Genomic DNA, 25,506 nt, shown 5'->3' with positions numbered 1-25,506 from the left:
TTCAATTTCAACAATGTCCACATGATAATGCGTATACATCAAAGCCCTAAAACTTTCAACTTTCATTTTCATCTCTCCCTCAAATCTCAACTACTCATTTTTTTCTCTCCTCCATTAATCATTTTATTAATCTAATTCATTCAAAATATTTTATATTAAAAACCGTACAAAAACCGTACATTGATAAATCATAAAAATTATATTGTTTTTAAAATTTCATGCTCTTTTATTAAAAATGTCATTCACAAATCACTATATTTTCAACGGATTTCTAAATCCGAGAGCAGAGCCCGTACGGCTAAGGTATTTGGCTATTACACTCTATGATCTATCACCTCCTATGACCTATCACCCCACCATCTCACCGCCGCTAATTCTACAGCCGCCGCAATGCGCAGGTACCGTTCACGTTATATTTAAAGTTCAAATTTACTTATTTATAAGAATATTTTATTTGGGGTATTACATTGATCATCAGTCGAATCGTTATAATACTTTAAACAATATGCAAGTCTAAAACATCTACTACCTCACAAAGCGAGCATAAGTTATAAAGCGTTAAACAAACATTGCAGCTAACTAAATAATTGAGTACATACAATATATCCACTGATTCAAGTCATTGAAAAGTTACAACATTAAACTTATACTACATAAAAACTACATTGTGTTCTTTACTAATGCTAAGGGTCAAAACAAGTTCATTTCAAACAAGTTCCAATTGTACAAACAAGTTCATTTCACGTTCTTCAACCCATGGCTCCTAACTTCAGAAAATATGTACAGTAGGAAGTGTCCTGTATACAAATTCAAATTAAAGAACCAACTAGTGTCGTTGACTTGGGTTACAGAGTAAATGACAGGATAACGTACTCAGAACTTGTGGTAGGCAGTAGCTATGAGTTCATCCTTCCTCGTCCTCAGACTGTAAAACATTCTCTCGATTCTTATCAGCATTCACATCAACAGGATGTACCGGGAGAGTACCTGCAGTTAATTATATCACATGGTCAAAATCTTAAGTAGGTTATTCATCTTGCACATACATTAAGACAATGTTAAAGTTGAGGGCAAGAGGAGGAGGCAACCCATTAGTAAAAATGTACGTACGCCTATGGAAGGTTAGCGCCTTGATCTAGACGCATTAAGAAGAGTTGGTAGGTCGAATAAGGTTGATTGGAAATGGTCAGGGTATCGGGTAGGTCTGTTAGCGTATGTGGTGGAGAAGAGGTGGATTCATGAAGGAAGTGGTGTTGATAGGGAGCAGGAAATGAAGGCGGTGATAATGTGTTTATGGGAGATTGAGAGGAATATAATAAATGGACTGATATTGGTTATGAACTCATGATCCTTTAGCCAATAGTGGGAAAAGATCCTCCATTTAGTTAGATCATGGATCATAATTCAGAACATTAGCCAATCAGATTCAAATATTGACAATGCTAACAGGATGCCTCGTCTCAGGAAATACCTCACGTCAATTATATGTAAATTATTTTTACAATCATATGAGAAAAGCTTTTTTTAACTTAAAAAAAAAAAAAAACTAGAGATACTAACACAATTTTTTTGCCGCAACTCGTCAGATTTCAGTTAATATAATTGGCCATGAGCTGCTGGCAATGGCCAACGGATATGCATAATGACTTTCTTATAATGTTTAGAGAGTACTTACTGATAGTTACCGGCATTTTAGTAGGCCTAGTAGTAAACCTCCTGGATGGTGTATGAATGATCAATAAAATGAAAAACCTGGAGAGCTTTGATTATATATCCGGTCAGTTATCATGTCATGGTTCTGATTATAATCCTCTTCTTAGTAGAAATCAAGACAACCATAATTCATATAAACCACCTCTAAAATCCCGGTTGAAGTTTGAAAGCTAAAAGCGATCATAGCCAAAATGGCGACGTAACTTTCTTCCAGAGCGTACAATACATTTTAGTTTCAATTAAGTTTACTGCAGGCTTACAAATTCTTACATTGAACTTCTAATAACCGCTAGATATTCTCCATCAGCTCTGCCCAGCTAACGACCATCTAGGCATCTCAAATACCATTATAACATCTTTATTTGATGAGAATCAATCATGAACCAAGCCCAAGGGATGGAAGTACATTCAAAGTAGGGGTTCGGGCTACAGGTCGGCTTAATTTATGTAGTGTAAAATCTTAGAGAAACATTGTGTTCTTTACTAATGCTAAGGGTCAACAATATGGGAGGCCAATCAATGTAGTTAACTATAAGCTTTAGAAAGAACTTCATAAATCATAACAATGAAACTTATAAAGTTGTATTTGTGCAACTAAACGAAAAATGGAAGCTACTAAAAGTGTCAAAAAACTCTTAAAACTAGCCAAAAATCCTTAAAACCGCAAAATATATCGTCACAATCTAGTCATTATCTTTACTTTACAAGGACACAATGTTGATGTTAAAACATTTGTGATACGCGCAAATTTATATCCTAGATTTACCACCGACCAAACCCCCATAAATTTCGAGATGGGATTGTGAACAAGTTGCTGGTTACCCTTATATACAGACTAATCTATATCTATGCTACATTATAAAAAATTTAGTTTCTTCCATTTTTAACCTAAGTTGTTGATAACCCCAAAATGTCCCTTGAAATACCTATAATATCTTTTATTCGCTATTTTAAAGATCTCCCCTTGAAATACCTATAATATCTACTTCAAATACCTAAAGCACCCTTAATGAACTTAATTTACAACATCTACCCCTAACTCTTAAATAACTACACTACCTCCTTTTACATCAATTACTTTTACATTAATAACCAAAACCGCCGCCGCTGTCACTACACCGCCATATGACTTGTAATTCAAAAGGTTGTCTCAACCGAAAACACTCAAACACTTAAGTTCCTTATAAATAAATGTTTATGCACATCCAAAAGACAATCAAAACTAAATTTCATAATAAAATAAAAACCCTACGTACCCAACCTGGCCACCCACTTATCCACGATATCGAAAACCAACCAATGATTCCTTATATCTATTTCAACATCTAAAAAGCCCACAAATCCCATATATACACACATACATATATACATACATACATATATATATATAGGGTAAAGTTATTTTGAGAACCCTTTTTTTGCAAGAACCTTTGAGAACTTTTCAAATCAAGCCCAACCGATGATTGTTCTTTACATGAAAATTGTTTTTTAACTGTTTTTTGAATAACTTTTGTGTAATTTTAAAGTTTATAATTGTGTGGAGGCATTGATTATCATCCGTTATACAATTATGTGGAGATTTGGATTCTTGATCACATGTGCACGAATATTGCTATGATCACATGTATGCAAGTCGATCACATGTAATCATAGCAATATTCGTGCACATGTGATCAAGAATCCAAATCTTCACATAATTGTATAACGGATGATAATCCATGCCTCCACACAATTATAAACTTCAAAATTACACATAAGTTATTCAGAAAACAACCAAAAAACAATTTTCATGTAAAGAATAATCATCAGTTGGGCTTGATTTGAAAAGTTCTCAAAGGTTCTCGCAAAAAAAAAGATTCTCAAAATAACTTCTCACCATATATATATCATATATATATATATAATGAAAACAAAAGATAGAAACTTTTTTGAATACCTTGAATGAACAAGCAGAAGAAGGATAGGCACGGGAGGAAGAAGAAGAAACAGCCATAAATTGATCAAAATTCGTCATGACGGATTCCAAAACCTTGAAAAGTTCATCAGTTTCGTTTTTACGAATATGTGGGACCCAATAAGAAGAGCCGGGAACAAAGGGAATCCAATTGGGTGCCAATTGTTTCACAATTATGCAACGAATTACATAATCAATTTTTTTTGATGCGACCTCGGAATCCGACGATGATGATTCGACATTGATTTCGTGTAATTGATGGTTTCCTATCGACGTGAGAATCTGTTTGGCTGTCAAATTCCTATTTTTAATGGGTTTGTTGTTGATGATGATGATGATGATAATGATGATCTGAACAGGGTTTGCGATAGAAATCGAGCCATGGTGGTTTTGGGATTAGAGGAGTCTTTTAATTTCAAATTTTAGGTGGGTATAGATAACAATCACGGTATATATGGAAGCTATATGCCTATATATATATATATAGATATAGATATAGATATTAGTCATAAACTCATGATCCTTTAGCCAATAGTGGGACAAGATCCTCCATTTAGTTAGATCATGGATCAGAATTCAGAACATTATTCAATCAGATTCAAATATTGACCCGGTAACAGGATGCTTGATGCTTCTTCTCAGGAAATACTTCACGTCAATCATATGTAAAATTATTTTTACAATCATATGAGAAAAAAAAATTTTTTTTTTTTTTACTTTTTCAACAAAACATAGAGATACCAATACATATTGTTTGCCGCAACTCGTCAGATTTCAGTTAATACTAATACATATTGTAAGCTACTGGCAATAGATTTGAAGAATGACTTTCTTATAATGTGCAGAGACTAGTTAATGTTACTTACCAGCCTTTTAGTCATAGACCAATAGGAAAAAAAAAAAAAAAAGAAGATGAGCAGATAAATAAATACAGAGTTGACAGTTCAAAATTATTTTTGTGAAGAAGATATATCCAAATGATATCATTTGAGCCTGAATACAATAGAATAACTAAAAATTTTCCTATATGAGAATAAGATCAATTAGGCCTCGTAGCAAACCTCCTTAATGGTGTATGAATGATGAATAAAGTAAAAAACCTGGAGAGCTTTGATTAGATATCCGGTCAGTTATAAACTAATAATATGTCATGATTCTGATCATAATCCTCAGCTAATTAGAAAAACATGACCCTCAGAATTAGTATAAACCACCCTTAAAGTCACATTTGAAGTTTGAAAGCTAAAAGGCGACATAGGCAAAATGGCGAAGTTACTTTCTTCCTGAGCATACAATGTTTTTTTATTGCTATTTTTTACTATAGTCTTAACGATTCCTACATTGAACTTTTAATAACCACAAGATATTCTCCATCAACTCTGCCTCACTAACAACAATCTATGCATCTCAGATACCATTAGAACATCTTTATTTGATGAGAATCAATCATGAACCAAGCCCATGTACATTCAAAATAGGGGTTCGGGCTACAGGTCTGTTTAGTTTATGTAGTGTGTAATCTTTAAAAAACATTGTGTTCTTTACTAATGCTAAGGGTCAAAACAACATGGGATGCCAGTCAACGTAGTTAACTATAAACATTAGAAAGAATTTCATAAATCATAACAATGAAACTTATAAAGTTGTATTTGTGCAACTAAACGAGAAATGAAAGCTACTAAAAGTGTTAAAAAAAACTCTTAAAACTAGCTAAAAATCCTTAAAACCGCAAAAAACTCGTCACAATCTAGTCATTATCTTAAAAACTCTTAAAACTAGCCAAAAATCCTTAAAACCACAAAAAACTCGTCACAATATAATCATTATATTTACTTTACAAGGATACAAGGTTGACGTTAAAACATTTGTGATACGTGTAACTTTCGATCCTAGTTTTGCCACTGCCCATTCGCCCAAACCCCTATAAATCTCGAGATGGGATTGTGAACAAGTTGCTAGTTACCCATATGTACAGGCTAATCTATACTACATTATAAAACATTTGTTTTCCTACATTTTTTTCAACTAAGTTGCTGATAACCCCAAAACCAAAATGTCCCCTTCTTTTTATTCACTATTTTTAAGATCTCCCCTTGTCACAACTATAATATCTCCTTGAAATAATTATAATAAACTTAATGAACTTAAATTTACAACATCTACCCTTAACTCTTAAATAACTACACTACCCCTTTTTACATAAATAACCAAACCGATACCGCCGCCATGGGCATATGACTAGTAAGGCTAAAAATAAATGTTTACACACATCATATATATATATAATGAAAGAAAAGATGGAAACTTTTTTGAATACCGTGAAGGAAATAAGCAGAAGAAGGATAGCCACGGGAGGGCGAAGAAACGGCCAAAAGTTGATCAAAATCCGTCGTGACGTTGTTTATAGCTTCAGTTACGTTTTTACGAAAAGGTGGGACCCAATAAGAAGACCCAGGAACAAAAGGAATCCAATCGGGTGCTGATTCTTTAACAATTATGGTACGAATTATATCATCGATTTTTTTGGATATTACCTCGGAATCAGACGACGATGATGATGATTCGACATCGGTTTCGTGTAACTGATGGGTTCCTGATCGGCTTGAGAATCTGTTTGGCTGTAAACTTCCAAATTTTAATGGGTTTGTTATTGAGGATGATAATGATGAGGATCTGATCAGGGTTTGTGACAGAAATCGAGCCATGGTGGTTTTCGGATTTTGGAGGGTTGTTTTCTTTTCAAGATTTGGGTGTGTATAACTATCTCGATATTTATGGAAGCTATATGCCTATATTTATAGATTTAGATTTTTAGATAAATACTAGATTTTACACCCGTTATCTACACAGGGTTTACGATATTATCAATATTTGATATTCATACATTTAATTAATAAAAACTTATAGTTTTGAAGATATACGGTTCTAAGTGTTATACTTTGCAAGTTGTAGTATAATAACCACATGTTCGTCACTGTCATTATTAGCTGATACATATTTATGAGATTGTTTGTCGTGGTCATTTCACAAAGAACATGTTACCATAATTTCTCTATTTTATAACTTTTTAAAACCAATTGTACTCATAATGTGATATTATTATGAAAGATTATTAAAAATTAGAATATCAACATACTTGTGATCATGTACTTGACATTCAAGTATATGTGTTTGATCATGATACGGCCCATAACATGAATATGTTTATTTTCAATCAATGTCTTATGATAATTAGATAACAATTAGGATTATTTTCATATTGTTTGATAACAATTAGGACTTTTGATTTGAGTGACATTTATAACTTTAAAAAATTATATATAAATACTTTTGTAATATTTTTAAAAAATTTAAGAAAAAACTTCTTAAATTGATGGCTAAAAATAAATATAAATTAAGTATTTAGGGTTAAAAAGTGTAAATTGTTAATGAAAAATATAAAAGTGTAAATTAATGAGACTTTTTCTACAAATTAATATAAATATCAATATAATATTATATTTGGATAATGATTATTAGGATTTTTAATTTATAGTTAATCTAAATGATAACATAAGCGATGGTCAATTTGATAAAATTAAGCGATTTGATTGGTTAATAAGTCATTAGTTCAAATGTCTTATAGTATATATTGAGATTGAGATTAAGATTAAGATAAGATTAAGATTAAGATGGTTTATTTTTCGTATATGCATCATGACAAGTACAAAAACCACTTTAATTAAAGATGTACAAGTACAATTACGCTTAAAATCTTAATATATTTATTAAACTTTATTTAGTTTTAGATTAGTTAATTTTACATTTATATGATAAAACATACTACTGGATATATATTAGTTATTATTTAATATTTAATTCGAGATATATTAGTTATTATTTTATTAGATAAATATTAATCATTATTCTATTAGATAATATATTAGTTATTATTATTATTTATTATATTAAACTTATTGGGTAAAAAATGTAAATTTGTGATGGAAAAGGAAAAAAGTGTAAATTAAAGTCAAAATTGAAAAAAAAGTCAACATTAAGAAATCAAGTGATATGATTGGTCGATAAGTTATTAGAACAACTGTGCTTTAGTATAATAAAAGAAAAGATACAGGGTTATTAATGAATTACTCCCCACAAAGTTTCTATTATTTTTATAAATAAACTATGGAATCTAGTACAAGTATTTAAGTACACTGAGAAAAAAAATACACAGAGTTTATACGATTTTAGTGTTGTTTGGTACTGAGTTTGTAAAGCATATTGTAAAGCATTAAAGGTTAGAATATGTGTTATCCATGACTCAACAAATATTTCAAGCTTCAATAAAATTATAGGTGATCTTTATCAAGGTGATCTTTACTCGATTCGATAGATATTTCAAAGTCTTTCAATGTGGTTGTTGACTCATTCATAAGGTTTTTGATCTTGAGATATTTTAAGAAGGTTTAGATTTTATTTCTTATATTTGTAGGGATAAATTATTGGAGGTGTATTAAAAAAATAAACAAGGGAGATTTACATATATAAACCATTTTTGAGACATAAGTACATATCTACTCAAATCATGCTTTGGAAGCATTGTATTTATGCATTAAAAAAGAATAACTTTATAAATTAAAAACCAATTGAAAAATACTTCATGATTATGATAAATTAACAACGAAGAAAACTATGAAATTCCCAAAAAATAAAACCAGGGTAAAACCTTCACCCAAAGTTTTTACTCAAACTTGAGTTTCAGCTCAATACCAAATAGAAAGAAATGGGATTTTTAAGCGACAGATAAACCAAGCCCCAATATGTACTCAAATAGTTGAAAGAAAACTTAAATTGTTACCAATTAATACATTTTCTAACATCAATTCTCCACCAATTTTCAATGTTTGTAAGTTTTATATGTATTGTCATACTTTTTACAATACAATTTTTATGAGTATAATATAATTATCAGTTGTTATTAGTGACTATCTTAGATAAAAATGCATATTATTTGTTGTAAAATAAAAGTAAGGTTTTTTTATTCTTATTTAATAAACTTAATACTTCAAATCTTAATCATATTGTTAAATTTCATGTTTCTTTTTTGGTTTAATAAATAAAAATAATCATTAATTACTTAAATTTTACTTAATACATACTTACATTATTCATATTTCAGTCAGTTAATACACTCAACACTTAATTACTAAAAAAATGGGCTCTAAGTGTACATTTGTTTCCATTCAATGGCAGAATTTTACTAATACGGTTGAAAAGAACTTGCTTGAATAACAAGCAAAATTACAATTTTTTTGAAATAGGTTTTTAGATCACTCGTAGTAGTATGTTTCTAAGAACATACGTATCTACAATAATAAGAATAAGATGGTGTTTACGATTACGTTTGAAATGATTATTTAATTATTACGTAGTTTTCAAGAAGCATGTATATGTATGCTTTACATGTTTTTTTTTTTGAAACTTAGTTTTGAAAACGCAAAATATACTTTAAAAACGCAAAATTTATTTTATAAATGCAATACCAAATTAAGTATTTGTTTGAGATTGGTAGTTTCTCTTTCTCCAATGATAGGATGAAATGTGAAAAATAATTTGTTTGAGAAAATGATGATAACCGACTAATGGCAATTAAAACCGACTAATAGAGTAATAGCAATAACAATGAAAACAATTGTTAGAAATAGAACACCTTCTAGCAGTCTAGCAATAGCCCCTTCGCTCACATCACCCCTATGCATAGACAAACACGACAACCATTATAAAATAAAAAGTCAAAAAAAAAAGTCAAAATATTAAAGAGTTATTCTAGAAGTGTGAAAGACCATCAAAAAGTAGCTTCCAAATGACTAAAACGATAAAGAAAATCTTTGTTGGTCACATCAAGTATATGGCCATGGGAAGCGGGAACCTACATAGACTATTGTTGAAAACAATCAAAAACCAATGAAACCGTTTGACCGTAATCAACATGCTCTCAATATGAGTAGTGATCTATATACACCACGTGTTTTTAATCATACACCATTAAATGTGTTTTAAAGTGTTATACAATACAATAATATATAACATGATTAGTGGTGTACAGTCAAAATATGGTAGTGTACAGATCACTTATTTACCCACGAAACCAGAAATGACCCAACGCCAAACCAAGCTTTGACGAATCATTAGATATCTTGAGCACTTTATAAGGTTCGAACCATAGACCTTCTATGTAATCTTTAAAAAAAATCCTTAAAACAACCCATCCAAATCTCTTCTCTTTTCTTATATTAATAAAACAAATTGTTTTCATAAGATATTTAAAAAAAACAATATGGCAATTGAACATCCATTTTAAGGTACTTTTTAGAAAAGCATGATATCATGGGGTGTTTTGTATTTTAATTTTTAGTTAAGTACGGTGATATGTAACTAACTATAATCAAATGTCTAGTGGGAACCTATTATCATATTGAATATTGTGTGTTAAGAACTTAATAAAAAATGTTTAAATCATGAGTCAACCAATCAAAAACTTGCACGTGATGGCTTACATGGGTTGTCACGTACGTCATATTACATAATTTGGACAATTTATCAAGTTGTTAACATACAATGTCCAAAACTTTAATTCGTTTCTACTATAGACATTTGGTTATAGTTAGTTACATTTCAAGATACTTAACCCTTTAATTTTTAAAATGTTTTATTTCTCACTTTTTTCATTCTTTCTTTAACTTTAAGTTTTTTATGTTTTCATTCTATAAAACCTAAAAACTATTGACTGAATATTAACAAAGATTTTTTTTAATAATCTTTGTTGATGTTGTTTTCAATCTTATTTATAATAGATTTGATTCAAATGCAAATCGGTTCGTTGTTAACATTATGTTACTATTGGCTATGAATCTTTTAATCTGAGTAGTTTTTACATCGTGATTGAATTTTGTTTATTTATTTAAAAATTTTAAATTATTATTTTAATTTTGTGTTTTAACTTGATTTAATGATTGTAAGCTCGCTTACTAGATTTAAAAGTTTATATTCTCATGTCCGTTGCTACATTTGAAGATTTTTCATTCTAATGTTTATATAATATTTTCATATTTTTTTTAAAAATATATTAGTCTTGTTGAAGTGACAACGACAATTCATTTTATCATTATTAGGTATATGCAGAATACATGCGGATCAAAAAATTATTAACAAAATTTTTATTAAAATACCCGGGTTACTTAGCTAATAAACTTGTAAAATAAAATAATTTATGGAAAATTTATTTATGTGCATGACAATTGTTTTAGCAAAAATTCTATGCATGATGAAAAGTTCGATTTACTATGCTATAAGTTATAAACAAAATCTTTTGAAGTCATATCCGTCTTTATATTGACTAAAATAAAATAAAATTTTATGGTATGAGAATAAAATATTGTGTCAATAATATTTGCCTACACGATAGAGAAATTAATAAAATCAACTAAAATCTAAAAGCAAATAGGAAATTAAAAAGAACCCTAAAGTTACCTTCTTTTAAATTTTTTTTTTCTGGTTTCCATTATAACTTTTACAATCAATGTATTCCATAGTTAAAAATTTTACTTTACTAATAAATATAACCTAAAAACCTTAACCTTTTTCTCCAAGCATAAAATAAATCAGAATTTTGGAAACCAACTTTTTCTCCAAGCATCGTATAATCACATTCCATAAATATAAAACTTTTTACATATTCCTACAAACCATAAACCCTATATAAACAGAGCTTAACTCCCCATAAAACATATTTCATAACCGTCTTTACATTCGACAAAAAAAAAACATTCGATCTTTTACAGTTTCTCTCATTCGACCAAACAATTTACCACAATGCTTGCCTACCCAGATTCTCCTTTGCAATTGCTAACCACCAAGAAGGCTAGAAGACCAAAAACCAAGATCGTATGTACATTAGGGCCGGCTTCACGATCAGTTGAGATGATCGAGAAGTTGTTGCGTGCGGGAATGACTGTCGCACGCTTCAACTTCTCGCATGGTTCTCATGAATACCATCAAGAAACTCTTGATAACTTGCGTAAAGCGATGAACAACACGCGTATCCCTTGTGCTGTTATGCTTGATACTAAGGTACATTCTATATACATACATTATATTTTTTTATACATACATACGCATGTATAAGTATTACCCCTCCGTCCCACTAATTTTGTTTAGTTTTGAATATTCAAAGTCTATTTATTGTTAGTTTGACCTTAAATATTTTTTATTGTATTATATAATATTTGGCGGAAGTTATACCTAATGAAAACATATCTAAACCTCTATCTATTCATATAATTTTCATCAAGTATTACACAATACAAATAAAAATATTGTTGGTCAAAGTTGTAAAGAAAAGACTTTGAAAAGTAAAAAGTGTACACTGTTAATGGGACGGAGGTTTTTTTTAACCAAATCTACTTTACTTCTATACTTCAATTAACATCAAGAAACACCAAAACAACCCTGTTCTGACTAACCCGACAACATGTAACCTTGTTAACATTATGTTATACAGTATATATATATATATATATATATATAGAGTTTATTTATTTACTCTTTCTGTCTCTATTTTAATGATTGTAACTTGTAGTTATGTTTGTATGTGAGTTTTTAACTTTGTGATAAATAGACTTATGATCGTGAATCTATTACTCATGCAGACTAGTAATGGAATTTAAAACAGAACAGAATATTTATGACTCATAATTTTTTATTAAGGAATTTATGATATATTTATGCATGCTTGGTTCCTAAATTATTTAAAACAACTTGGTTTCATTAGGTTAATAGAAAATTAATCTAGAACCGGACACTTATTTTACGACAAATTAAAATACAAAAATTGAAAGATAGTTTTTCGCCCGAAACCAAGAAACAACCGTCAAGTTTGGTTTTGGTTCGCCGGTTTGGACTAAAGATGGTTCATTCCTAGAATGGAATGGAAAAGTTGATTAATTTTTTTGGAAACCAGACACATTTAATTTTCTGTGACAAACAAGCATATGTATATATAAAGTTGGGATATATGTAAAAGAATTTTTTTTTTTTTTTGAAAAGTGAGTATTAGTTAAAGTTTTAAATGATCAGTTCCTGATATATGTTAAATTCTTGTACTTTGTAACAGGGTCCGGAAATTAGGACTGGATTTTTGAAGGATGGGAAGCCAATACAACTACAAGAGGGTCAACAGATCACAATCACTACTGATTACACAATTGCAGGTGACCAAAACATGATCTCAATGAGCTATAAGAATCTTGCTCAGGACTTGAAACCGGATAGTGTCATTCTGTGCTCGGATGGGACCATCTCTCTAAAGGTTCTTGCTTGTGACAAGGACCGTGGTCTAGTCAAGTGTCGTTGTGAAAACTCTGCGGTTTTGGGTGAACGAAAGAATGTTAATCTTCCCGGGGTGATTGTTGATCTCCCGACTTTGACTGAGAAAGACAAACATGATATCTTGCAATGGGGGATCCCTAACAAGATTGATATCATAGCGATGTCTTTTGTTCGTAAAGGTTCAGATGTTGTTGAGGTTCGTAAGCTTCTTGGAGAACATGCTAAGTCTATTCTGCTAATGTCAAAAGTTGAGAATCAAGAAGGTGTGGCGAATTTGGATGATATTTTGGAGAAATCAGATGCTTTTATGGTGGCCCGTGGTGATTTAGGGATGGAAATCCCTATTGAGAAGATATTCCTTGCGCAGAAACTGATGATTTCTAAATGTAATGTGAAAGGAAAGCCCGTTGTGACTGCAACACAGATGCTAGAGTCGATGATCAAGTCTCCATGTCCAACACGGGCTGAAGCAACAGATGTTGCCAATGCGGTTCTCGATGGGACTGATTGTGTCATGCTTAGTGGTGAAACAGCAGCTGGGGCGTTCCCGGAAATTGCTGTTCAAACAATGGCCAAGATTTGCATAGAAGCAGAAGATTCATTGGATTACAGGAGCCTATTCAAGAAAGCCATGGAGAATGCGCCAATGCCCATGAGCCCGTTGGAGAGTTTAGCTTGTAGTGCTGTCCAAACAGCAAATTCTGTTAAGGCAAGTATGATTTTGGTCTTGACTAGAGGAGGAACAACTGCAAAATTGGTGGCTAAGTTTCGACCAAGTATCCCTATACTGTCTGTTGTGGTGCCAGAGATATCAACTACTGATTCGTTTGAGTGGTCATGTAGCAATGAAGCTCCAGCAAGGCACACACTTGTTTATCGTGGGTTGGTGCCCATCTTAAGCTCAGGGCACATCAATGCTACATCAACCGAGTCATGTGATACAACTGTGGAGTTGGCTATACAGGAAGCAAAAGCCATGGGGGTTTGCAGGGATGGAGAGTCTGTGGTGGTGCTGCATCGTGTTAATGGAACCGGCCTCATCAAGATCCTCAACGTCAAGTGATTGTGTGCAAGTTTCAAGATTTTGGAAGAAAAATTGCATTAGCATAAGTACTTTTTTTTCAGATATAATTAGGAAAGTAGTAAGTTGTTACACATCTTGATGTGATCAATTTTCTAGTATTACTTACAAACATATATCTATCTAATGAAGTTTTTCTAATCTTTTTTTATAAGTCAGAGTTCCTTTAATCTACTTATAGTTACACTATACGAATGGACATCATATATGTCCAGTCTATATTAATCCATGATTACTCTGTAGATTATTAATTCCATCCCCAAACACGTACGGTTTTGGATCCATCACCTGTCGTTGTAGATACTGGTTTGATGATCGTTGATGATTGTATGTTATGCATATATTTTGTTGTTGATACCAGCGCTGATATTGTTGGTGACATGGTTGTTGGTTCATCATATGTTGTTGTTGTTGCGTCTGTTGGTGCATAATGGTTGTCTGTATAGCGAGTGGTGGAGCCACTCCACCAGACACAAACTGGGCTTGGTTTGGTAATAGATGGTGGTGGCAATGATAGGGGTCATATTGCAAACCGTATTGATTTTGTATATGTTTCTTTGCAATGTTATCTTCATATAAACTGTAGAGTATCATCTTGTCAAATCCACCACCCTGTAAAAATGAAACCATGAACACGTGTTAAAGGTCACTCATCACCCCACGACTACTAATTCGAAAGACACAAATAGTATTCACTAACCAGTTTGCCCTGTGGTAGGGCATTGGCATTGTTATTGGTGTTACTTGATGAGGTAACAACCGCAAGCTCCCAACAGTTTGATGTTTTTTCAAACATTTTACCTGCTCAAAAACAGTTTTATAGACAGGTTAATCAATACACCAAGCATCTTTTCCTGTCTGTCAGTAATTTAGTAATTTCTTAAGGTGTTACAATAGGACATTTACCTGCCTTAATGATGGGAAGAGCTTCACTAACGTCTAATTCTGCAAATTTTGAGGTTGTTTCTTTCAAATCCTGCCATAAATTTGAAAAAACGCGCCAGTAGAACTGAAGTTATGATTATTTATTCATTGAAAGGTTGAGCATGAAAAAAGTGAAATATTCGAGCATTTAGTACTCACTGGACAATCTGTATTATCAATGCTGATGAGTGGTAGAACTTCTTCTACCTCTTTTATAGGTTTTAATACGGGTCCTTGATCTTGTAAGGCCTCTTTGTTTTCGACTTCTTCTACCTCTTTCGTAAGCTTTGATTCGGGTCCGTGATCTTGTAAGGCCTCTTTGTTTTCGACTTCTTTGATTTCTCGTGGAGATTGCTCATTCATATCTTGATGCTCCTTCAATTTTGTATCAAAACAAGAAACAAATATTTATCTCTAATTTCATGAATATGTTAACTATACGAAAGATGATCAATAGACCTCACCAGGTTGATATTTAAAACAGAACTATTCGAAGAAGCTCCTTGTATATGTTCCTCCATAGTTACAAGAAACGAAGGTGGAGGCTGAAAGTTTTAAAAAGATTAGATTAAAAACTATGTACGGATTTAAACACTCAAAAAGATCGTTCCGCATATACAAACCTGAGTCAATGATGGAAACTGGATGTTCATAGCAGCACGCAGATGTTTCCCGAGATTGTAGAACTCTATAAGCTGTTCAGTCTACATTTTATCTAAAGATTAGAACCAAAAAAACATTAATGTATGAGATTTGGGCTGGAAGGAATGGTTTTAAACCTGTTTTCCGGCTTTTTTGTAGATGTTTAAAGCATTAACGGCATCATCTTTTGACAGATCGAAGAACTGGTTGAAAGTACAGATCATTAACTTGTAACTGAAACTCGATCAAACAATCAATATGAGAAAAATAGGTACCGCATCAACAAGTTTGATTATGCCATCATTGATCACAGAATAGATCTTCAGACTTTCCTTGAGTACTAGAGTCAAGGCATGTTGTATAAGACTATTAATGTATGCTACTCCCTCGGGCTACAGAAAACAAAAAAACATGTGTACCTTTTAGGAAGACATAAAGCACCATTAATCGAAAAATGGATCTAAAAGTTTATCAAACATTCACCTGACAAGCTATGAGACGATGGAGAAGTTGTTGCATAGCAGGTAGCTGATCAAGTAGCTCGTCAATGTGCATGACCCGAGTTCTACTATAAGCCTGTTATACACAATCCACAAAGGGTGTTTGGAATCATGTTTAGTAATGTTTCTCCAATTATTGTGTTAATTGTTTCAACAAAAATCGATTTTATCTGTGTTTTTCCAATAAACTTTGATTATCTGCATTTTTCAAATGCAGTTTTAAATGTAATCTCAAGCACCCACTTGTTTAGTAACACTTTCTAGTTATGTTACTAAAACTTTTGACATTTATTTGAAAAACTTCTAAATGGCGTGTGAGATGTAAATACAATTTTAGAACGCAAATCCAAAAACCCCTTAAAAGAAAATAAAATTACATCATACCTTGCCTGATCCTGGCGCTATTGTGAAACGTTCTGTCTCAATGTCAAATCCCAAAACTCTGTAACACTCTAATCGTTCTTCAAGATACGTAGCATAGTTTCGTATCCACGAAGAACAATCACAAGCTGTTTTCCATGAATAAAAAAAGTATGTCACAAAGGGCTTTTCTAAAATAACAACTTCCAACTCATATACATTCAAGCCACGTTGGTTACCAAGCTGGCTAGATTCATCTCTGAATTCCGGAATCTGGAAAAGTTTCCTTCTGCGAGAATGAACCAGTAACTCTTCTCTAAAACTAGGATCGCCCTCTCTCAAAATCCTATGTAAAACCATCAAGGTCTTCACCGCCACCTGAATATAACATGAAAGGAAACAAATGCCAAAAATATGGTTTTTGATATACAAATGATTAAGATCAATAAGTATAAGAAATGACATACTTACAATCCAATTCTTGGTCTTTGTTAATCTCCTGGAAAGCGTATGGATGCAGTATCCAACATCTGCTCGTGGTACAGCAATAGACGTTGCACCGATGATCCCTAACATTACCAAGAATTAAATGCAACAAATTCTTGCAAAACAACAACGAAAACAATGGAAGAAAAATTTACTTTTAACATGAAGGTCTTTAGGAGGGCATTCTTCATGATTTGTAGCTTTCACAATGGCAATATCAATATGCTTTGAATAAACACGACAACTTGTATCAGATCGTAAAATGGCATCATATCTTTGTAATATGAAAAATGCGGTTTGAATTAAGGAATTATGAAGAAACCTTGAAATCACTGCTGACTTTTGCAAGGGTAACGGTTGTTGAGTCTTTGATAGCTCCATAGGCTCTTCTCCATCGTTCAAATGTAGCCATGAACGTTTCTTAATTTTTCTTATGTATATGTCTTATGGAAATCAAAACATTGAAAGTTTTGAATTTGAGGAAATTAGTGGATGTTGGATATTGGTTTTTGTTTTTGTTCTTGTTATTGTTGTTCTTCCTCTATTTTGTTGTTGATGATGATAATATTTGAGTTTGAACAACAATATTGCAATATTTTTTAAGGAATGCTGTTAATATTGAATATCTGGTTATTATAGTTGTATATATATGAAGGATAGACAAGAGTCTGGTTGAGTCTGGTTTGTTTTGGTACATTAAGAACATGCAGTATGAAACGGATACGGGTCAGGGTCACTACCTGGTGATTCGGTGCTCAACCCCTCCCTATCCCCCATTTTGACGCCTCACATCAACGAAGACGTTCAGGGTTCCAACGCTAATGTGTTCGGCCAACTCTTTTTTTTTAACTGTATATGTGTGTCGGTACATATATTTACCTATGAAAAATGTGGTTTTTTATGTTATGAGTCGTTTTGCATCCATAACGGTCAAAACGATTGCACAAGTGAAAGCTGATGTAACGCAAAGGTGGTGTTATGGATCATATTGCATTTGACGCTTACAACGTAAATGATGGAGATGTTTTCACTTAGATGTATACAGCTCAACCAGTCAACCAGAGTATTCGGTGACTGTTTTCGAACCCTATCATTGACCACCTTAAGATGTTTACGAAAATGATCAAACCACAGACATCTTGTGGGGGTTAGTAAGACGTCTAACCACTAAACCACCTTGGTTCTTCGCGATAGCAACCTCATAAATATCTTTTATAAGATCAACCGATACAAAGATAAACCATCTATGGACTACTTCAATCATAGAAATGTTTTAAACTTTAAAGGAAGGAAACATCCAACAACAAAATTACATAATCTAGAAAGAATTTTGAGCTATTCTAGATTACATAAGGGTGTCACTTCTTCCAGTCATAATCTATATATAGATATAATATATACATACTTTTCTTTCAAAAGTTGCATATCGATCTTCTATGATCATGTACATGAATGTACCAAAAGCTTAGTCCATCTCTTGTACGTGCCTTCTATTGAAACCTAAGTAGTGGCCGAACAAGCATTCCCCCTCTAATTTCCCTGAGCATATAACACACGTATACATATGTAAGCTTAAAACACCTAAGCATGACTTGATATTAACTTACCAGTTTTACTACTCCATGTCATTTGTGTGTGGGACCCAAGATATGGAGGTTATATGTATTTTGTAGTCTTTAGAACTATAAGTTGTATATGACCAGACAATTAACCCCGGAACAGGTCTTTATAGCGAATGGCCAGTATCCTTATGGAGTTGCTAAATCCTTGTTGTGTTGGTTAATGCCCAACCTTTTAAAAAACAACAATTTTTTTTATGTATAATGTTTTAATACGGAGTATATACTAACATACCATATTTCTGAAAACCATGATTAGCCAAATTTTATGACAAAAATAGTAGAATCAGAAGACCATGGCTGAACTATTTGACTTCATTCTTTCTTTGTTTCACATATATGTACATATTGTGGTTACAATATTGGTGTGCAAAAAGAAAGAAACAAAAGGGCTTGAAATGTAGAAACAAAAGTAAGAGGACTAAAGTAAAAGTGTAACAAAAGTTGGAGGAGTTAACTGATTTTTTTTACTTCACGTTTCCTCGTTGCAAGCGGCATGGTTTGTCTTTTTCACAAAGCGTCCCTGTAAATACAAAAATTACAAAACTTAGACGTGGTCATAATTCCCAACTCATACTTCTACTTTTCGTCATGAGCTACTATCATTTTGTAATTTAAAATTCGCATTATTTAGTGTCAATACTTGAATAGCATTATGACAAAGTTGTTATTTCTTGTCATTTCAAAGTAAATATAACTATCGAAAAACTATAACAAAGTTATGTTTTTTTATTAAAAAATCTCTATCTCTATTATAAATGTCTATTCTTTGAGGATATGTACAATTCCAAAACTAGACCACATACATTGAACCTAATCCAGAAATTTAGAAATAGAACCAAAGAGGTAAAACATATAGCAGTGTTTTGGTGTCGGTTTGGTCCCAAACGTTCATGAACCACGCTCACATTATTGGACTAGTTCAACTCCTTAACAGTTATTATAAACCGACCCACTATAAACCGATACTTTTGATTAACCGACCTTACACGCCCCAAGTAAATAACGTGATGAAAAGAAAAGAATCTAGTTTTTCAAAAAAAAAAAAAACAGCCGAATTAAAAGTAAAACATAATGGAATCAGACTCAAAACCGATACAACCAAAAGTACTTCAGATTTGATACATATTTTTAGACTTGTATGTTCTGCCATAAAGATTATACATTATGATAACTAATAAAAATCAGAATTAACAAATTATGAAATTAATGAAAATAACTGTAATTTTATTACTCTTTATAGTTTAGATAGATTCTATTTTGACTTAAAATTTTGTATTTTGACTTATAAATATGAAAAATGGAAATTGGTATATAAATGAAAAGGTACCTTGCATCTGGGCCGTTTATCCGGGACGGCATTTTTGACTTGATGCCTGATTTTCTTTTTGTCCATACAACGCCCCGTTGCACCTGATTCGCTCCACCCACCGTTTTCGGAGAACAAATCAATCTTAGCCGCTCTTGCCTGCCATTACATACATTTTCTTCGTATCATTTCTTAGCTCATTTTTAATTAATAAACAAATATTATTAATTTATTTATTATTATGTTATTTTCAGAACTATTTGCATAACTTTCAATTCTACAAATTATAAAAAAATGCTAAATACAGTTTAGTTCTTAATGTACATCAAAAAAAAAATTATACCTTTCATATCAAAAATTAATCCCAAAATTTTTATTATAGATGTACAATGAGTGATTGTATTAAACAAAACCCATAAACTAAATATAAAAGTGAAAAGGTGATCCAAAATAGAAAGTTAAGTTGATGTTCAAACATGTAAAATATTTTTATAATCGACAAAAATAAAAATCAATTTTCTACTTTGAATTATTTTTCATAATTGATTATTTTGAATAAAAAATTCATGCAATTATTATTATTATTTTATACACTTTAACTCTTTAATTCAATACAATGGACACCATGACTTATCAATAAAATTTAAATAAGATTTATTAAATAGATGCAAGCAATTATTTTTTAATGAATTATAACCCAAATAATACACATGTACAACAAGTCTCATTAGTGATGCTAACTATAGAGTTTAGTACAAATAATCAATCAAAGTGATTTTGGGTTAGATGCACCAACCACTTTTTCTATAGTGAATAACCTATACAACAAGTTAAGTATATATTAAAATATACAAAACATTATTTAATCTTAAGGTATTTCCTTACAACAAACCATGTGCAAGATTCATGTGCGAAACATATATTTCATGAAAAGAAAATAGAGTACATTTTAAATTTATTGACCCAGATATATATTTATACAAAAATAAAACTTTTTACCCACATGTTTGAGGTGAATAAAAAGTAGTAATTATTTATTAGACATGTTTTAGGTGACTCATATCACAAGTACTTTTTAGTCCGGCTTCATTGTTACTATGTACTTATGTAGAACTTAGAATTTACACTTTGCAGTTTACTCATATGATCTCATTTCAAAATTAACTCAATACTTACATTGTACACTACTTGAAATCTAACTTAAAAGACCTAAATGGTACCAATTGCATAAGTTGTTACGGAGTACTTTTATTTTTTTTAAGTATACAAGAACAAAACGTGACAAATTGAAATCGATACCATTAAGAGCTGACTTACATTGATATCAACCCCCGAAGACGAGGACTGTGAAAGTTCCTCGGGCATCGGCAACTCTTTATCCGACCAAGCATTCAAAACATCGTCGTAGTTCAATTTTAGCCCTAACCCATGCCCATTTTCGGGCTTCACATTCCCTTTTTCCAATTTCATCAAGTTCTCTACTTTCTTCTTCTTCATTTTCTTTCCAACAGCCGATTTCTCACCTTTTGTCATAACCACGGAGGTCGATAAATTCACCACGTTCACCAATGGAACGCTACACCAACTCCGTTCACCGCCTTTTCGCAATGCCCTCACTCCATTTACTAACCCAAATCCTAGTCCAACTGGATACCCATAACAAGTGTTGTAATCATAAGCAATGTTATTACCTAATTCATTATTTTCTTCATTCAATTTTGAATCACCCATTATACTATCAATCCCTAGTTCAATTTCCTCATCAAGAAGTGACTCAGTATCAAAATCATCAAGACACTCATCACTCAAATCCACACAAACACAACTCGGGTCGGTTTCCCCTTCCCCTGCATTCGGGCTTAAACTCACAACCTTTGGCCCGGTCACTAAACCGGGCTTTTCTATAACTCGTGGCCCGAGTAGAAACCCAGAGTTCTCTACTGCCTGAAATGACCAAATCAATTCTGGTTCCTCATTAAGGTGTAGTCTAGTAATATTGGGCAAGTTAGTGGTTCTTTTAGTGAGATATTTGGTGCTAAAAATGTTGGGACAAGCCATGGAAAGCAGAGCAGCTGCTTCATTGTAAGTTTGATTAGGTCTTTTTCGCGGTGTCCGTGGCTTTCGTGTAGAGATTCCTATTGGGGAATTGCTAGATTCTGATAAAGTTGAAGATGGAGAGGATGAATTTGAGGTTGTTCTACTTGACATAATAGTACATGGCCATTTTAGCATATGCTCAACATCAAACCCACAAGCTCTTGAACTTAAACAAGATGACATTTTTATATTTCAAGAATTTAATTTACATAAAAATTCACCAACCCATTCAATCAAAAGTTCTCAACTTTTTTGTGAGTTCAAGATAAATTCACTAAATTTGTCAAAAAGATTCAATAACAAGGAGTACACAAGTAGTTACAACAACATCATCATCATCAACAACAACAACAACAGATAACCCCTAAATCTAACAAGATTCTAGAAAAAATTGTGAAAAACCCAAATGAAATTTTAAAAGAAGTTATAAAAATGATTAGAATAACAGTTGGGTTTTGATGAAAAAACTAAAGAAAAACATAGGAGAAAAACCCTAAACCCTAAAAAGTAAGTTTCTTTTTTGTATGATTAGAAGTAGTGATTTATTGAAGGAAAAAAGCCAAAAAGGAAGAAACTTTAGAATATTCAAGCAAAACAAAGACAAACCCAGAAACTAAAATTAGAAACCAATATAAAAAAAATGCAATCTTGAAGGGCGAATGAAACAATGAAAGACAGAGGATTTTGTTATTATCTAAAGGACGAGAACCACTTACTTAGCTAAATGAGGAAAGTGGAGGCATATATAGATACAAATATTTATATGTAGTTATGTATAGGTATAGGTGTATGTGTATCAAAGAAGATTGGAAAGGGGGCAGAGAAGCATAATCATGAATTGTGGTTACCCAGATGAAAATATGTCACCAATAAGAAGAATCAGAGACTGGAAGTTTGGTGTTTGTTTGTTTAAAAAAAAGATCACGAGAATGGAGAAGAGATCCTGCAATGATGACAGGAATCCACCTCTCTATGCCTCTGCAAATAGATATAGATATAGATATGTGTGTGGAGTGTAATCTAGTGTGTGTATTGTGGAGAGGTGTGAGGAAGAATGGAAACAGAGGAAAGGACAAGACAGAGGCCCCAGTCATTTCTCACATCCTTTGGAAGGACCACTCCTCTGTTGTTTCTGCCCCTTTTGTGTTTTTAAGAATTGTTCTATTTCTATTTCAATTTCAATTTGAACTTCAATTTCAATTATCACCACTTTTTGTATTGTTTAGGCAAATCTTTGTATTTTTATTATATCATACGAGTAGTATATGTACTAGCAGTATATTCATTTGACATGATTGTAGTATAAAATGACTTTTTAACAAGGTTGTTTTCAACATTGGACAACTCATACCAAACCAAAAATATTACTTTTGAAGTTTCTAAAATTAAAATATCAATTTTATCATTTTTTTTGTTATATAAATTTTTAAAAAACTTATGTTTAAAAGCTTCAGAAAAAAAGAAAATATGATGATCTTTTTGGTAAAGATTAATTATTTTAATAATACTTTCATGCTTTGTGCCTTTATGTTTAAAAGTTTTTGGAAGCTTTTGTCAAGCAGAGTGCACAACATTTAGTCCGTCTTGCAATCTCGTCTTTGTGACAACCATTGTATTTTGCACGAAACCATTACCGCAAGGTAATGATGGGATGTTCATATTCATTCGTTTTTGAGCTATTTAGCTTCACTCCACACAACATGCACGTATCTTAAGCTTTTACACATTGTTTGCAAGCAGAGGTGGCTCAATAGTACTACGAAACTAGGCGATCGTTTTAGGCCTCTAAATTTTCAAGGCCTCAATATCCTGTATATTAAAATTAATATTTAGATTTTGGACTAAGTATCATTATATAACTTATATTGCAGTAACGCCTTTTTAGTTTTTGTATCAACATCTGTATCTTTTTTATTACTAGTAGTTGAATAACAAAAGTCGAGTTTTTTTTTTTTTAAATTTATATGGTAATGGATTAGGCCTTCAAAATTAATTTCGTTTGAGGTCTCTAAAAACCTTGAGCCGCCATTGTTTGCAAGAAACATAATTGAACATTATTCCATCAAATACATGCCATTTAATCTAAATGAGTGTATTATTATCACTATATGAATAATTCTATCTAAATCTCCATAGCAACATATTAATGGAGTAGTTAAATAAAATTACTAAGATATGTCTTTCTTTACATTGTTTGACCATGCTTGAATTGATGCTCTATTATCCAATGTGTATTAGTTTTTCCTTAGTCGTCATAAGTCCTACAAGAACTAGATTTTCACAACAGTCATTATAGCAATGCTACAATACTTTGCTAGAGAGTAGTTAAACTTTTTTAGGGGTTTTGCAAATCAATCACCCATTCATTTTTGACTTTTTTTATATAGACTAATATTCGGAGGACTTATGATATTATGATTTTTGGTTTAAAACTGGATGTGAGTAAAATGATCTTTGAATGGAGATATGTTTTTCCTGAAATAATCAGGTTGCTCTAAAATTGGAGATGTGTATATAAAGAAAAAAATGTCGTTATGCCCAAACATATTGTTAAAAAATAATGTGGTTAAAAGGAGTTAATTTAAGTATTTCCTTACGCCAAATATGTTTCAAATCAAGTTTCATTGCTACAATACTTGCATATGGTTATACTTGAATAACTACTAGACGCATCATGCGATGCGGTGATGTTGATTGTAGCGACGGTGATGTGATGGTGGCGGACAACGGGTGGTGGCGGCGGGGTGTGGTAATGGCTTTCCTAAAAGATTTAAAACACAATCATGTCGAGTTCATCTAATTCATTGTTGCATCCCCGATTCGAGCCGATTACTCGTGACAAGGTAGGGCTGTGAGTGGATCCGAATTGGCCGAGTACTCTCCGCTTTGTCCGTTTTGACCCCCTGAATGCTCCTTGCACAGACAAAAGTACTCCAAACTCTCTAGTCGAACAACCTAAGAGTACCTAACGACTTTTGTAGCCTTCATTTAATTTAACAAGTTTGTTTTTTCAAACCCATTATATGATCTACATTATTTCATATGTTTTTTTTTTCCGTCCTTCACTGATTACCTCAGTGGTTGGACACCCAGACTTTTGTCCAAGAGGTCACAGGTTTGATACTCTTGGCCTGTGATTGCCCGCCAAGATTTTGTCCCGGCTTTCGTGGAGCTTTTACCGGGTGGGGCGGGCGGGGGAGGGGATCGGGTAGGTCTACGGTATTCAGTCCGGATACCCGTGATCCGGCCCTTGTTGGTCTTAAAAAAAAAAAATTCATATGTTTTTCTTTAAGTTATCTTATTACATGTATTGATAAAAACAAAATCTCTAACTAACGTACTCGTATAAACAAGTACACAATGCATAGGTCACGTGTGTTTCAATATAATGGTCATGCTTAAATGCGTGTCAAGTATATCTTGTACAATTTGTGAATCATATGAACCTAACTTTT

At 32.2% G+C, this 25,506-nt stretch overlaps 4 protein-coding genes across 4 annotated transcripts; 1 reads left to right on the top strand and 3 right to left on the bottom strand.

Moving 5' to 3' along the window:
• Positions 1-558: 558 nt before the first annotated feature.
• Positions 559-6,431, bottom strand: LOC122590598. The gene is made up of 3 exons (XM_043762787.1): positions 5,985-6,431; positions 874-987; positions 559-797 (listed from the first exon to the last, which is right to left on the bottom strand). Exons 1-2 carry the CDS (start codon positions 6,370-6,372, stop codon positions 905-907), a joined length of 471 nt encoding a protein of 156 aa, XP_043618722.1. The 5' UTR covers positions 6,373-6,431; the 3' UTR covers positions 559-797; positions 874-904.
• Positions 6,432-9,180: 2,749 nt separating this feature from the next.
• LOC122594269 (pyruvate kinase, cytosolic isozyme-like) lies at positions 9,181-14,108 on the top strand. The gene is made up of 3 exons (XM_043766743.1): positions 9,181-9,197; positions 11,572-11,776; positions 12,819-14,108. The coding sequence occupies exons 1-3, from the start codon at positions 9,181-9,183 to the stop codon at positions 14,094-14,096; spliced, it is 1,500 nt and encodes a 499-aa protein (XP_043622678.1). The 3' UTR covers positions 14,097-14,108.
• Positions 14,109-14,203: 95 nt separating this feature from the next.
• On the bottom strand, positions 14,204-17,116 carry LOC122591411 (putative clathrin assembly protein At5g57200). Its single transcript, XM_043763682.1, has 12 exons — positions 17,012-17,116; positions 16,780-16,918; positions 16,565-16,689; positions 16,164-16,256; positions 15,956-16,072; positions 15,818-15,883; positions 15,662-15,742; positions 15,503-15,583; positions 15,198-15,413; positions 15,021-15,090; positions 14,815-14,915; positions 14,204-14,726 (listed from the first exon to the last, which is right to left on the bottom strand). The coding sequence occupies exons 1-12, from the start codon at positions 17,114-17,116 to the stop codon at positions 14,331-14,333; spliced, it is 1,590 nt and encodes a 529-aa protein (XP_043619617.1). The 3' UTR covers positions 14,204-14,330.
• Positions 17,117-18,286: 1,170 nt separating this feature from the next.
• LOC122591341 (protein CHLOROPLAST IMPORT APPARATUS 2-like) lies at positions 18,287-22,455 on the bottom strand. Its single transcript, XM_043763605.1, has 4 exons — positions 21,272-22,455; positions 19,976-20,113; positions 19,104-19,168; positions 18,287-18,565 (listed from the first exon to the last, which is right to left on the bottom strand). Exons 1-3 carry the CDS (start codon positions 22,232-22,234, stop codon positions 19,118-19,120), a joined length of 1,152 nt encoding a protein of 383 aa, XP_043619540.1. The 5' UTR covers positions 22,235-22,455; the 3' UTR covers positions 18,287-18,565; positions 19,104-19,117.
• Between the last annotated feature and the right edge of the window lie 3,051 nt (positions 22,456-25,506).

Source organism: Erigeron canadensis, chromosome 3, assembly GCF_010389155.1.
Source record: "Erigeron canadensis isolate Cc75 chromosome 3, C_canadensis_v1, whole genome shotgun sequence".
NCBI lineage: Eukaryota > Viridiplantae > Streptophyta > Magnoliopsida > Asterales > Asteraceae > Erigeron > Erigeron canadensis.
This window is presented reverse-complemented; position numbering and strand designations above follow the sequence as displayed.

What these genes read in the sequence shown, in the direction of transcription:
- LOC122591341 (XM_043763605.1), bottom strand. Translation starts at nt 22,234, where the DNA reads ATGTCATCTTGTTTAAGTTCAAGAGCTTGTGGGTTTGATGTTGAGCAT. An exon ending in CTTCGGGGGTTGATATCAAT is followed by an intron (nt 20,114 to 21,271) that starts GTAAGTCAGCTC and finishes ATGTAATGGCAG; the next exon opens with GCAAGAGCGGCTAAGATTGA. An exon ending in ATAAACGGCCCAGATGCAAG is followed by an intron (nt 19,169 to 19,975) that starts GTACCTTTTCAT and finishes TTGTATTTACAG; the next exon opens with GGACGCTTTGTGAAAAAGAC.
- LOC122591411 (XM_043763682.1), bottom strand. Translation starts at nt 17,116, where the DNA reads ATGTTAGGGATCATCGGTGCAACGTCTATTGCTGTACCACGAGCAGAT. An exon ending in AGATGAATCTAGCCAGCTTG is followed by an intron (nt 16,690 to 16,779) that starts GTAACCAACGTG and finishes CATGGAAAACAG; the next exon opens with CTTGTGATTGTTCTTCGTGG. An exon ending in CCCTACCACAGGGCAAACTG is followed by an intron (nt 14,727 to 14,814) that starts GTTAGTGAATAC and finishes TCATTTTTACAG; the next exon opens with GGTGGTGGATTTGACAAGAT.
- LOC122590598 (XM_043762787.1), bottom strand. Translation starts at nt 6,372, where the DNA reads ATGGCTCGATTTCTGTCACAAACCCTGATCAGATCCTCATCATTATCA. An exon ending in TTCTGCTTATTTCCTTCACG is followed by an intron (nt 988 to 5,984) that starts GTATTCAAAAAA and finishes AATTAACTGCAG; the next exon opens with GTACTCTCCCGGTACATCCT.
- LOC122594269 (XM_043766743.1), top strand. An exon ending in CTGTTATGCTTGATACTAAG is followed by an intron (nt 11,777 to 12,818) that starts GTACATTCTATA and finishes ACTTTGTAACAG; the next exon opens with GGTCCGGAAATTAGGACTGG.